The 13118-nt window shown below is 31.8% G+C and overlaps 2 protein-coding genes across 2 annotated transcripts in view; both read left to right on the top strand.

The window, feature by feature from the left end:
- Positions 1–167: 167 nt before the first annotated feature.
- Positions 168–13118, top strand: part of LOC125847412 (G-type lectin S-receptor-like serine/threonine-protein kinase At1g61500) — a 16110-nt gene continuing 3159 nt past the window's right edge. Inside the window, exons 1-8 of the mRNA XM_049527036.1 lie at positions 168–1667; positions 1751–1867; positions 1999–2210; positions 2361–2571; positions 2757–2994; positions 3077–3227; positions 3312–3612; positions 10904–12043. Coding sequence (XP_049382993.1) covers positions 362–1667; positions 1751–1867; positions 1999–2210; positions 2361–2571; positions 2757–2994; positions 3077–3227; positions 3312–3612; positions 10904–12043 — 3676 coding nt within the window. The 5' untranslated portion in view covers positions 168–361. The remainder of the gene's footprint in view (positions 1668–1750; positions 1868–1998; positions 2211–2360; positions 2572–2756; positions 2995–3076; positions 3228–3311; positions 3613–10903; positions 12044–13118) is intronic.
- On the top strand, positions 10580–12114 carry LOC125847573 (receptor-like serine/threonine-protein kinase SD1-8). Its single transcript, XM_049527190.1, has one exon. It carries the CDS (start codon positions 10741–10743, stop codon positions 12097–12099), a length of 1359 nt encoding a protein of 452 aa, XP_049383147.1. The 5' UTR covers positions 10580–10740; the 3' UTR covers positions 12100–12114.

Consider the following 13118-nt stretch of genomic DNA (forward strand, 5'->3'; position numbering starts at 1 on the left):
CTTTAGTGATCTTTAGTCCAAGTAACCTCAGATCAAGTAAGACAAGTTATAGTGTCTTTACTCCCAACCCTGCATAGGCTCAGATAAATTTGGCTTCAAACATCTAACATAGTATTATATTAGAGAAAGGAAAAAACAAAAAACCAAATCATTGTCCAAAAATGTTCTGAATAGTTTTTTGGACATTCTAATAGACCTGATACATTTCTAAGAGATATCTTGTCACCAAGTTTGAATTACTTGGAGAATTCCAACTATGTTCATTCTTGTTTCTGCTCCCTTTATTTGGTTATTGAAAGTTGCACGGTGACTCTTTTAATTGTTCCTTGATGTTTGTTATGATACAAGTCCATTTAATAAAATGGGATTCAGACAAGCCTGGAAAATTCTCTTGATCTCTATTATTTCTTGTTATATCATTCAAACATATTACTGTAATGCATCAGACACCATTCAGAAATCCTGGAAACTTTTAGTAGGGGAAACATTAACATCTGCTGGTCAAGTTTTTGAATTTGGATTCTTTATTCCAGCCAATTCCGATAAAAGGTACCTGGGGATATGGTTTAAAAATATCCCTCCTATTAAAGTTGTGTGGGTTGCAAACAGAGAAAGTCCACTTAAAGTTTCTGATTCCACTGTGAGTCTATCAATTAGCGAATATGGAAACTTGGTGCTTCTTAATGGTACACAGAATGTTATCTGGTCAAGCAATGTGTCTGTCCCTACTAATAACACAGTTGCAGTTGTTCTCCTGGACAGTGGGAATTTGGTGCTTAAAGATAATGTCTCGGGACAATCCTTCTGGGAGAGTTTCGATTATCCTTGTGATACTTTCTTGCCAGGAATGAAAATAGGTTTTAACAGTATAACCAGGGAGAAATGGCTCTTGTCTTCTTGGCAGAGGGAAAATGACCCCTCACTAGGAAATTTTTCTATAGGAATCTCGGAGCAACTTTCTCCTCAGTTTTTTATATGGAACAAAGTTACTCCTTACTACAGAACCGGGGAGTGGAATGGACTGAAGTTCATTGGTTTGCCTTATATAGATTCAGCAGCCTATATAATTCAATTTGTTTTTCAGCAAGACTATCAAGAGGGAACCACATATTTCACCTTTCTTCCAAATACTTCATTCCTAACTTTCGTGGAACTTCAGTCTACGGGGTCTGTTCAAGTTGTTCAGTGGACCAGTGGAGCTCCAGCTTGGGAAATTTATGCTACAATGGTACATGCACCATGTGATATATATAACACATGTGGACCTTCAGCAGTCTGCAGCAAGCATAACTTCCCAACTTGCAGCTGCTTAAGAGGGTTCGTGCCACACTCTAGTGATGAATGGAGCAAAGGAAACTGGACAGGTGGTTGTGTGAGACAAACTGAATTACTATGTCAGCAAAAGGGAAATAGCTTGTCTCCAGGGGTTGGACTGCAGGACGGATTTTTTAAGCTTAGTGGACTGAAACTGCCTGATCTTGCTGCTATTTTTCGCCTTGACAGTGCAAGTGAATGTGAAAAATTGTGCTTAAACAATTGTTCTTGCACTGCTTATGCTTATGTGGCAGGAATTAGGTGTATGGTGTGGTCTGGTGATCTTTTAGATATGCAGGATTACTCATACTCCGGGGAAGATCTTTTCCTTCGACTTGCCTACTCAGAGTTAGGTAACTACTACATTAATTTTGTTTACACTAACTTTACTATGTAATCCATCTACTGCAGTAGTTTACTAAAATGTTTGTTTCAGTTTTTTCAGGTAAGAGGAAGCGTAAAAGAGAACTAATCATATGTTCTGCAGTATTTTCTTGTCTCTTTTTGGGGTTTGCTCTATTTTGTTTGCTCAAGCACAAGATTTATACAACAGGTAATGATAGATGTCCCTCCCTAAAGCGAACAAGTTGAAAAATACTTATGACAAATCAAACTACCTTAATGGTTTTGTTGACACAACGGACGTCTAGCCTGATCTTTATGTTATTTACTTCGTCTTAACAGGACAGAAGAGAAAAGTAGCCAGAAGCTTTAGTCTGGGTGATTCATGCTACATTTCAAAAGACTACACAGTGGAAAGTTTATGGGTTGGTAATTTAAAGAAAGAAGATCCAATTGAACTTCCGCTGATTGAATTTGAGGTAATTGTCACAGCAACAAACAACTTCAAAGTAGAAAACAAACTCGGGGAAGGAGGATTTGGTCCGGTTTTCAAGGTAACTACACTCTTGTTCAAATACTTAACCTACTATATGACCACATAAACACAAATCCGTAATGGAACTTGCACTATATATGATTTGATAATCAAAATTATGAATTGTAAAATATGTGTTCTGATCATTGGACTTTTAAACTCTGCATAGGGAAAGCTAAAAGATGGTCCAGAAATAGCAGTGAAAAGACTTTCTAATCGAACGGGGCAAGGCATAGAGGAGTTCAAGAATGAAATCGTATTGATATCAAAACTCCAGCACAGGAATCTTGTACGACTCCTGGGATGCTGCATTGAAGGGGAAGAACTTCTTATAATATATGAATACATGCCAAATAGAAGCTTGGATAAATCTCTCTTTGGTATGTCTGCTCCTGTTTTCCTCTCTTCTAATTCTTTTCTCCGTCGCTTAGACTCAGTATAAAGGTTTCACATTGCTAGATTTTCCTAAAACACAAATGCACCTATATAGTTGCCATCATGTACAACTTGTCTAAGGGATTCTTAGAGGTGATACTTTATTAACTGTTTATACATTAATGATCAGATGCTTCGCAAAAAGAACTGCTAGATTGGCCTAAACGGTTCAACATCATTCAAGGTGTTGCTAGAGGACTATTATATTTACACCGAGATTCCTGTTTGAACATTATCCACCGGGATTTGAAGGTAAGCAATATCCTTTTGGATGAGGAGATGAATCCAAAAATTTCAGACTTTGGTTTAGCAAGGACATTTCAAAAGCAGCAGCAACTAGTGCATACTCACCGAGTAGCTGGAACATAGTAAGCAACCATATGTCTGTACTGCTGTATCAATTTTACTTTCTGAAAGTTAGCACTTATATTTTTTGGGCGACAAATGCAGTGGATACATGTCTCCTGAATATGCTTTGAGGGGAGTATTCTCCGAGAAATCTGATGTCTTCAGCTTCGGAGTCTTGTTATTAGAAATCATAAGTGGCAAGAAGAATTCAAGTTTCCATTATGTTGAAGAAAATCTTAACCTCCTCAATTATGTTAGTACACACTCTTTGTCTAACGCTGTCTTTGATCAAATATCTTGAGCCTTATGACAGTACTCATGTGTATGGATATTGCAGGCATGGAAATTATGGAGTGAACAGAGAGGATTAGACTTTATGGATGGGACATTGATCAACTCATTTTCTCCAGAAGAGATAACGCGATGCCTACACGTTGGCCTTCTCTGTGTTCAAGAGCATCCTAGGGACCGTCCTACTATGGCTGACATAATTCTCATACTAAACAGTGAAATGAAATGCTCAAGTCCTAAACAACCCACATTTAAGTTTGAAACATACTTGGATCTTGGAGGATCAGCAAAAGATAACGAAAGATGTTCTGTTAATGAGTTAAGTGCATCGTTGTCTCAAGGACGATAGAACATGTTAATGTACATTCTTAAACGTTGTTAATCAAGTACAAAAATCAAGTCATTAGCTTATGATCATGTAGCTTTTCTTCATATGTAAATGCACCACTCTCGTAGATGTAATTCGTTTCACCCCATTTTTTTACAAATCAATCTTGTACTGAGTTTCTTCAGCACTATAAGTTGTGTAATTATGCTGAATATAATACCAAAAGTCAGAATCGAGTTTAATTTCAAACTAGTCTAAAGTCCTTGTTAAGATTCAAGGTAAAAGATGTGCTTCATTTTATCTTCGGTGACATTTTTAGACCACGAGATTAAAAGACATTTTAGTATATTTTACATATTTATAGTATCTTCTTTACTTTCTTTTCTTTGAACTCTGTGTCAAATCGAGTTAGACAAACAGAGAAAGTATTTCATATACTTATTTTCGTCATATCTTTATTTTTGTCAACTTTAGCTTACATTGGGAATTTAGGATGGTTACATGACTCCGCCACTTTTTTGAAGAATATTGTCATAATAACAATATTTTTGTTTATTTCAAGAATAACAAATTATTTTTACAATTTTAGCATATTTGAATGATTATGTTGTTGTTTAAAAGATAAACAAACCCATAAATTAAGGGATTATGTTTCTGATAATAAACATGAGAGCGGGAATCATTTGAGATTGTTATTAGTATGATGATTCTTGTCCAGTTGTATAGGTGTATGTTGAGGAATGTATATCTTTATCTGCCACGTTGTTTTTCTAATTAATTAATTAATTCTGTTTGGTTTCTATAAAATAAAAATAAAAAATATTGCGCAATCAAATGTTTCCCTTTTACATTATCCAATAACGATGGATTTTAATTTACACTTTGCGTTGATAAGATTCCTTATATACCGTTCCAACTTCCTACTAAATAAGAGGAAATGATCAATGACAGCTCAAGTTAATTAGTGGCTTAAAGCTAAAAATTAGAGGCTTAGTTTTTATTTATTTTATTTATTTTTAAAATTCAAAGTTTGTTTTTTTAGTGAAAAAACTTTATTTTTTGTGGTATTTTTTATTCTTGGGGGTCTTAAACATGTCATGTGAAAGTTAAATTAAAAAACTGACAAAAAAAAAAGAAACATTATTTAATGTTTCGAAACGAACTAAAAGAAAGACACAATATAATTTATTTATTTTTGTTAAAAATTATTTATAATAATTCTATTATTACTAAAAAAATAATAGGGGCCAGAAAATTTTGGAGCTTAAGACGGATGCCTCATTTTTAAGGAATAACTACATAAATGGGCCATAAAACCCAAAATAATTACATGTTCATACCCCAATCCAAAGTAATTCAAGAAATATTCATTCTCCCAAAAAAATACAGTTCATACCCCCATTCATTAAGGTTGGTATTTTCCGCTTAACTAATACTAATGCAGAATATATTGTATTGGTATGATTAAGGCTGATAATTTCACTTAATTGATATTAAATCAATATATATATATATATATATATATATATTGAATTGGCATCATTAAAGTTTCTTGTTTAGAAATTACTCATTAGTCAATGATACTATAAAAGTATAGATATAATATTGTGATATATATCATTAAGATTTCTTGTTCAGTATTTATAAAGTCTTCCATCGTGTACCAATTTTATTTTATTTTTTTCAAAAAGGTCCTTACGAATAAAGAAGAAGGCGTGTAAGGTGTATACTTCCAAGTCACTAGTATATATTAATGCTAAAAAGATGTGCATGACTTTTGGGAGTAGCACTTCCTTATTTGGTCAAGTATGATTTAAATACAGTGTGAACCAAACTTAAATGAATACTAACACGTCTCAACCTAACAGTGCCTCTATAGTAATAATAATAACAATAATAATAAACTAGACCCTTGAAGATCACATACCGTTGGTCCACAAATTATTGTAACAAATTCCTACTAATTATGATGTGCATAATTAAGCGTTTTACATTTTTCAATTATTACTTTCTCCGTCAACTTTTCCTTATTCACAATATCAAAAATAAATATTCATTTTTACTTATCAATTTTTTTTAAAAAAAAAACAAAAAATAATTTACCATCTTATAGTACCTATTTTATCCTTTCCAAACACTTAAATGATTTGTAATGATTATTTCCAAACACTTAAATGATTTGTAATAATTATAAGAGGGAATAGAATAAAATTATTATTTTATTTATTGCTCTTAACCGATATGTTAAGTCAAATCAAACCTGACAAAATAAATACTATGAATGGAAGGAGGAGTAACATTTTTTTTCTTTCCTTGTTCATTAATTATTGCTATAATTTTAAATGGTTTTGTAAATACTTCAAGTTTTCTAAATTAGTATTGTACTAGCATATCGCAAATGTCGTAGTCTTAACTAAATCATAAAGTTTATCTAAATGGCATATGCATCGATATTGTATTCCAATTTGGAGCAAACACCACATGTTTGTAAATGTTTTCTTATTTGGTTAAAGTTTCTCTAAAGCAAGTGATAACGTGATGTGTGTAATTTCCATAACCTTAATCCTTTTGTAGTTTCTACTGTTCTTCCTCAAATACTATTATTTTTACCCTAAGAAATAAATTCGAGGAATTTATATACGGCAAGACAAACATTCCTTTTCTTTTATATTAGGGATTTTCCAAAATTATTATTCTTAGCATTATAAAGAAAAAATAGACCAAAAAAAAGCATTATAAAAAAAATGTTTTATATTGGAACTCACACATCTTCTATAACAGTAACATGGAGTAGAGTATATAGTTGCATCGTTTTTATATATATTATTAAATAAAATAGAAGTATAGCCCCCAGCAGAAACTTGACCTGATCGAAGATAACATTAATTCCCCTTCCATCTATAACCATAGAACATGCATGATGCAACTATATTTAGTGCACATCACCAACTAAAGCTCGTCAGCTCATCATATTCTCTGTTGTCCATTTGTTTGACCTTTGAGTATGTACAATATGCTAGCCGTCTATATTATACTCTCAATTTATTTAGAGAGTTAATATTTTTGAAAAAAAGTAAAATCACTTTAATGAGTAAATTAATTTTAAAATTCTATCAATTAATAGAAATAAAATGATAACTATCAAGTCAGAAATAGACAAGTAAATAAAAACAAAGGAAGCACTAGATAATTGAAAAATGGACAGAGGGAGTAATAAATATTAAACGACCCAACTTTCATTATGATTAATTAGGGTAGCCGTGCCTTTTTGTTTTTAAAGTTTGAAACAGACTAGTCATAAAGTAATTGATCAAGTCCTAATTAACAAGTGCCAACCCAAAATTAAAGATGATTAATACGTGTACCTTATCACTGACTAATACTAATAAATGCATGGACGTACGACACATATAGTGGAGTACTATACTTCTTTATTCTCTCTTTGCATGCTAGTGCTCCTTTTTACTACTCAATTACTACTAATATATTTTAAAAAAGGTGTGGCTCAATAAAATCGATTCTCCAAAATCAAATCTTGACGAAAAGTATACACTTTTGGAAGGATATTTTTAAAATTCTTGAGATATAAAGTTATTTAGAATTTTTGATATATTTGAATTTTTTTTTTCCAATAAATGTATATACACTTGATCCATTTAATATATTTATCATTAACATCATTATAAGAAATATAGATATCTAAAAAAGAAATACATTTTCATTTATGTGAATATATTGATTAGATTATTATCTTTTACTTGTATTGTTTTTGTTAATATATGTATTTTTTTAAAACGTCTAAATCATCAATGGATATGTTCTTGTTGCTTTGAATTGTTCAAATCTATTTTGAAGCTTTTTTTAAATTAGTTTATTAATTTTTTTTGAACCTTTTTAGTTCAAAAAAGAGTATTTATGAACCTATAAACCTAACGCCCTTTTGCTTAAATACTTGCCTTATGCTTTATTTCTCTGTCTTTTTTTCTTAATCACTTCAGATTTTTTTAAACCTTTCTGCATTATTTTTTGTGTAGAGATTGTTGAATTTTCTTAATTAATCAATCATATTTTCTCTTTTGGAACATGCAAACCTCTTCCTTGTTTTTTTTTTTAATTTAAAAGGCACGTGGAGGCGGTTCATTTAATGGAATAATCACTTTAGTGATATGGGTTAAAAAGAAATTTTACTGCCATAATCTCTTTAGGTCTGTTTAAGTATTAAAACGCGGTATCGTACATTGATATTGAGAGTATAAAGTATGAGATGTGTTTTTAAATATATATTTTCTTAGCGTATATTCTAATAGCCATGGATTATGGAAAAAATCTTTAATTATTCAGCAATTTTAAAAATAAAGAATTATGTCCCTATTTATATTAGATTTTCTTATCATCTTTATAGTTTTAAATTTATTCTGAATTTTTTTTTACCTCAAATAGTGGGATATATATATATATATGTATTTTATGTCTGTAGTTGTGAGTATTATTGCCTTAAAATTAGAGAGTTAGAGGCAGGTTCCAGAAACTAAGCAGTAGTAGTAATTTGATTACTCCACTTGTTACAAAACAAAATATAGAATATTCAACTGATTATGAGTTTTTCGTTTAGAAAAGTAAAAGTCATTTTCAAGTATACGAAGACTAGGATTAACTTTTATAATTTGGACTAAGAATGTAAGAATAGTAGATAGAATTGGGCGTAACTGACCAATCAAAAAGCTTTTAAAGAGTTGGGATGGAGCATCACTAAACTATAAAATAAACAAGGCCAAATCGACATGGTTGTTAAACTAAGAATCAACGTCAGTACTATATTATATTCTTTCTTCTATAATGGAAAAGAAAAAAAAAAGACCATACACCTCCTTCTTGAATCTTATATTCATTCAATAAAGAAAGAATCGTATATTATACTGTTACGTTTTATTTTACTTGATCCTTATATTAGAGTCTAATCACAATCTTTTTAAAGATTTGTTAGGTCAATCGTGTAAGACGGAGGGAGTAGTAAATTGTAATGCAAACCACGATTGGAATTCTTTTTCCAGTGATTAAGAAAGTAATGATAAAGCAAATAAGTCTTTTTTTAAATTTCTCTTTGTCTGTGTGTGGCTAATTTGCATGAGAGGTATAATATAATGGGTGCATGCATGGTGAGTGGTGACTTTCTTCATTTTCATTAGTCACTAACACAAAGAGACAAATTAAATACTATTCTTCCGTGAAGGACGTGCTATGTGGGGCTTCTTGTGGAGTTATTACACTTTAATTAGTTCAAATCAAATTGCCGCTTCTGAGTAGGACGTTCAACTGTTTAATTTTCAACAATTTTGAAAGCACATATGACTAAGTATACCTTGAGCAGACCTTTCTGTAATTGTTTTCGAAATGGGACAATTGCAAGTCCAGTCGCGCAGCTACATAGATTGAAGGAGAGTCAGTTGAACACTTTTTGTTGAAGAAAAATATATTACACCTATTAATTGGTCAAAAAGTTATAGTGTGATAAAACAATAATTTTCATAAATTATATTTTCTTGGGACTCTTGTTGTTCCAAAAATCATCCGCTTAGCTTGACTACTTGTTAACTAAAGAAACAAAAAATTGGGAAAAAGAATGTATTTTTACAAGAGTAAAATCATTAAAAGATTAAAAATTCGGATCTGATCTTCTACCAATTATAGACAAAAAAAAAAGTGCTACTATGCATAGAGTTTGTAATTATTGGCTATAATTAAATTAGCATAAAGTCTTAATTATGTACTAGTATTAAACACTTTGCAACTGGAAGGATAGCTTAATTATATTCATAAATATATAGCGTCTAATTCAAACTTAACCTACCACTGTGGACTGTTTTGCACGAAACGTTGCCATTTTGCAAAGTATGAAACTATCAATAGGAAATAACATTTAAAGTCATTCAGCAACCAATTAGTACTAAATTTCTTCTCTTTGCTCTCAGTTAATTATTAAGCTCTTTATGGCCTCTAACTACTACTAACACTTGTTGATATATGGCTAACAATTAATCTCATCGATGTTAAAGGACAATAATTTATGATTTTTTTTTTATATTTGAAAAATGAAGTATTTTTTTGGAGATGTGACCTGGAAGTCGCACATTCTTTACTTTATACGATTAGCAAATATAGTCAAAAGACAAGCACAAAGAAGGTACCTAATCACTTAGACTAACCTTTGATTAATATAGGAGTACTAACAAATTTGTGAAGAGTTGTTGTAAAACAAGGGGGGTAAAAGATGGAATGATAAAGGATAATTGAACTGAAGTTGATTAATTAATTGTTTGACGATTATATTAATTCCATCACTGTATAATAATAACAATAATATTATGTGTTATATCCATACAAGGAGAAGTTGTTGGACTAGAAATTCTACTCGAAAAACATGACACGATCCATCGAAGTGGTATAGTGTGTCATATATTAGGTTGAGTCATATTGCATGTCGGTTGATTGATGGCGTTCCACTTACGTTAATCGCTCCTCAGTCAAAGAAAATCGATTATACTAATCAAAACGTTGTTGTTGTTTTGGAAAGGTATGATAAACGATAAAATAGAATTATTAGATATTTTAATAAGTAAAAATAAAATGAGGGAGGAAAAAAATATAACAACACGTTCACACCAGATCAAGGATTATTATATAAAATGAGACTTTTCGTATATAAAAAATAAGAATTTTTTAAGTTAAACTAACAACATGTACAATATACTACAATACAAATGTAACAACCATCCAAACAAGTTGTATTAGTCTTTTAGATCACAAGAAAATCCCTTCTTTGGTGGGGTTAAATTTAACATCAGCTAAACGTTATCACATAAATTGAGTAATATTTAAACCCAATAGAGAATCATCCAAACTATAGTATAGCCAATTTTAACTTCAACTTTGTAACATAGAATTTGAAATCAACTTTGTGACATTTCATTTTCAAGGGAAGACTTTAGAAGACCAAGAAAGAACCATAAAAGAGAGAAGGGGAGATGTGTACCAAAATACCATCTTCCTTCCTTCCCTCTTCCTATCAAACAAGAGAAGAAGTACACCAACAAATGTCTCAAACACCAACACTGCAGCAAAACAAAATACTCTTTTCTTAAATTCCACAATGAGAAACACCAAAGATTACTACTTTCACCAATTCTTATTCTTGATTTTGATTTCTCAATTTCTTCATCCAATTCTTGCTATACCCACTGATACAATCACCCCAACACAGCCTTTAACCAAAGATCAAACCTTAGTATCTTCCGATCAACACTTTGAATTAGGCTTTTTCTCTCCCAGCGGTGCAAATTCAGACAAATGGTATATCGGTATTTGGTACAAAGAGATTCAAGACAGGACTATTGTCTGGGTTGCAAACAGAGCTAAACCCCTTTCAGCTTCATCAACATCAGTCCTAAAAATCACAGAAATTGGTAATCTTCTTCTCGTCGATGGACAAACTGGGAATTCCGTCTGGTCTTCCGAGCAAACTCCGGCGACCAACGTAGTAGCCCAACTCCTTGACTCCGGGAACTTTGTCATTCGACCGGAAAACGATGACAGAGAACAGAGCTACCTGTGGCAGAGCTTTGATTATCCAACAAACACTTTATTACCTGGGATGAAACTTGGGTGGGATTCAAAATCGGGGATGAACAGAAACATAACATCATGGAAATCAGCAATCGATCCAGCTCCCGGAGATTACACCTTCAAGATCAACACCAGTGGGTTCCCGGAAGTTTACTTAACAAATAAACAACAAATTATCTACAGGAGCGGCGCTTGGAATGGAATTAGATTCAGTGGGGTACCGGAAATGAAGGCAAGTGAGATTATCTCATTCGAATTTCAGTTCAAATCAGATGAAATTACTTACATGTTCAAATTACACAACAAAACTTTGTACTCAAGATTGTCTGTGAATCATACTGGTTATCTTGAAAGATTCACTTGGATCCCAACAAGCAACATGTGGAATCGATTTTGGTATGCTCCAAAAGATCAATGTGACGGATACACAGAGTGTGGGGTATCTGGAATTTGTGACACAAATATTTCACCAATCTGCAAATGTATGGTGGGATTCAAGCCTAAAAATCAAGTGGCCTGGGAATTGCGAGATGGGTCTAATGGTTGTGTTCGTTTTCATAAATTGGATTGCAAAACTGATAGATTTAACATATTGAGGAACATGAAGTTGCCAGATACGACGAATTCGTTTGTGGATACAAATATGAATTTGGATGAATGTGAAGCTATGTGTATGAAGAATTGTTCTTGCACGGCCTATACAAATTCGAATATTAGCGGAAGTGGGTCGGGTTGTGTGATTTGGAGCACCGAACTTATTGACATGCGGCAGTATGCGGCGGCGGAAGGTGGCCAAGTTCTCTACGTTAGGGTGGCTTCTTCTGATGCAGGTATCATCCTATTTTTCTACTTTCTTTTTTCGCTTAGTACAATGATAACGAATTAACGATTAATAATCGATAAAAAATAGTTGTATTTAGATCGTATTAAAAATAATTTGTACAATTAATTTTAAGTAATTTGGGGTTGGAATTTGATTGTTAGATAATCCACTTCTGTGTTAGGATCAAATTTTGGGGATGATTTGAGTCGACTCGGTCTGCACGAGTGGAGTTAGTTGGAATTTTTTATTTACTTGTTAGGTTGGATGATATTTCAACACAGAGAAGTAGAGTAAAATAGAAAGGGTGATAACACTTTTTATCTTAATTTATGTGCTACACTTACTTTTTAGTTTGTCTACAATAGAATGATACATTTTTATATATTTTTTTTGGTAAGTAAATATTTTATTTATCAAGTAAACATTACAAAACAATATTTTTATATTTAGTACTAACAATTTATTATCCTTAATTAGATGATTTATAGTCACACAAATATCTATGACTTGTTTAGATCACACGTTTCAAAAACCACTTTTTCTTAAATTTTATATCAAATCAAATTACGTCACATAAAGTGAGACAAATAAAGTAGTATAATGTTTTGCACATTTTTGTCGGAGAAATTCTAGTTTGATGCAAAGTTAATTTATTTAATTCATTCGGCGAACTTGCTGTTCTTATGTTCTCTGAATTATTCCACTATATATTCTGTATATATTGTTTTGTGTTTGAATCTATTTCCATAAATTCAAAAGTCGAGGACAAGTTGAAAAATCTGTATGTCTCAAAATTGTTACTCATTTTTGCATGTCATCCAATCCAAATATTCCTTGAATAATATTATTCTTTTGTCATTTTAATAAGAAGCATATTACACATTATAATAATTTTAATTTACTCTTTTCCGATTCAGTTCCAAAGTTGGCAAATTTAGCCCTTGATCAAAGATAAACCATGTGCATGCAGTTAGTTTTGCCTCTAATAGATGAAATTATAAAAATATATTTTACTTTTTTGAATTCTTCTTTTCTATTTTATTTTTTTGGGTATTGCTATTTTTTTTAATCCCCCCCCCCCC

This window comes from Solanum stenotomum, chromosome 12 (genome assembly GCF_019186545.1).
Source record: "Solanum stenotomum isolate F172 chromosome 12, ASM1918654v1, whole genome shotgun sequence".
Taxonomy (NCBI): domain Eukaryota; kingdom Viridiplantae; phylum Streptophyta; class Magnoliopsida; order Solanales; family Solanaceae; genus Solanum; species Solanum stenotomum.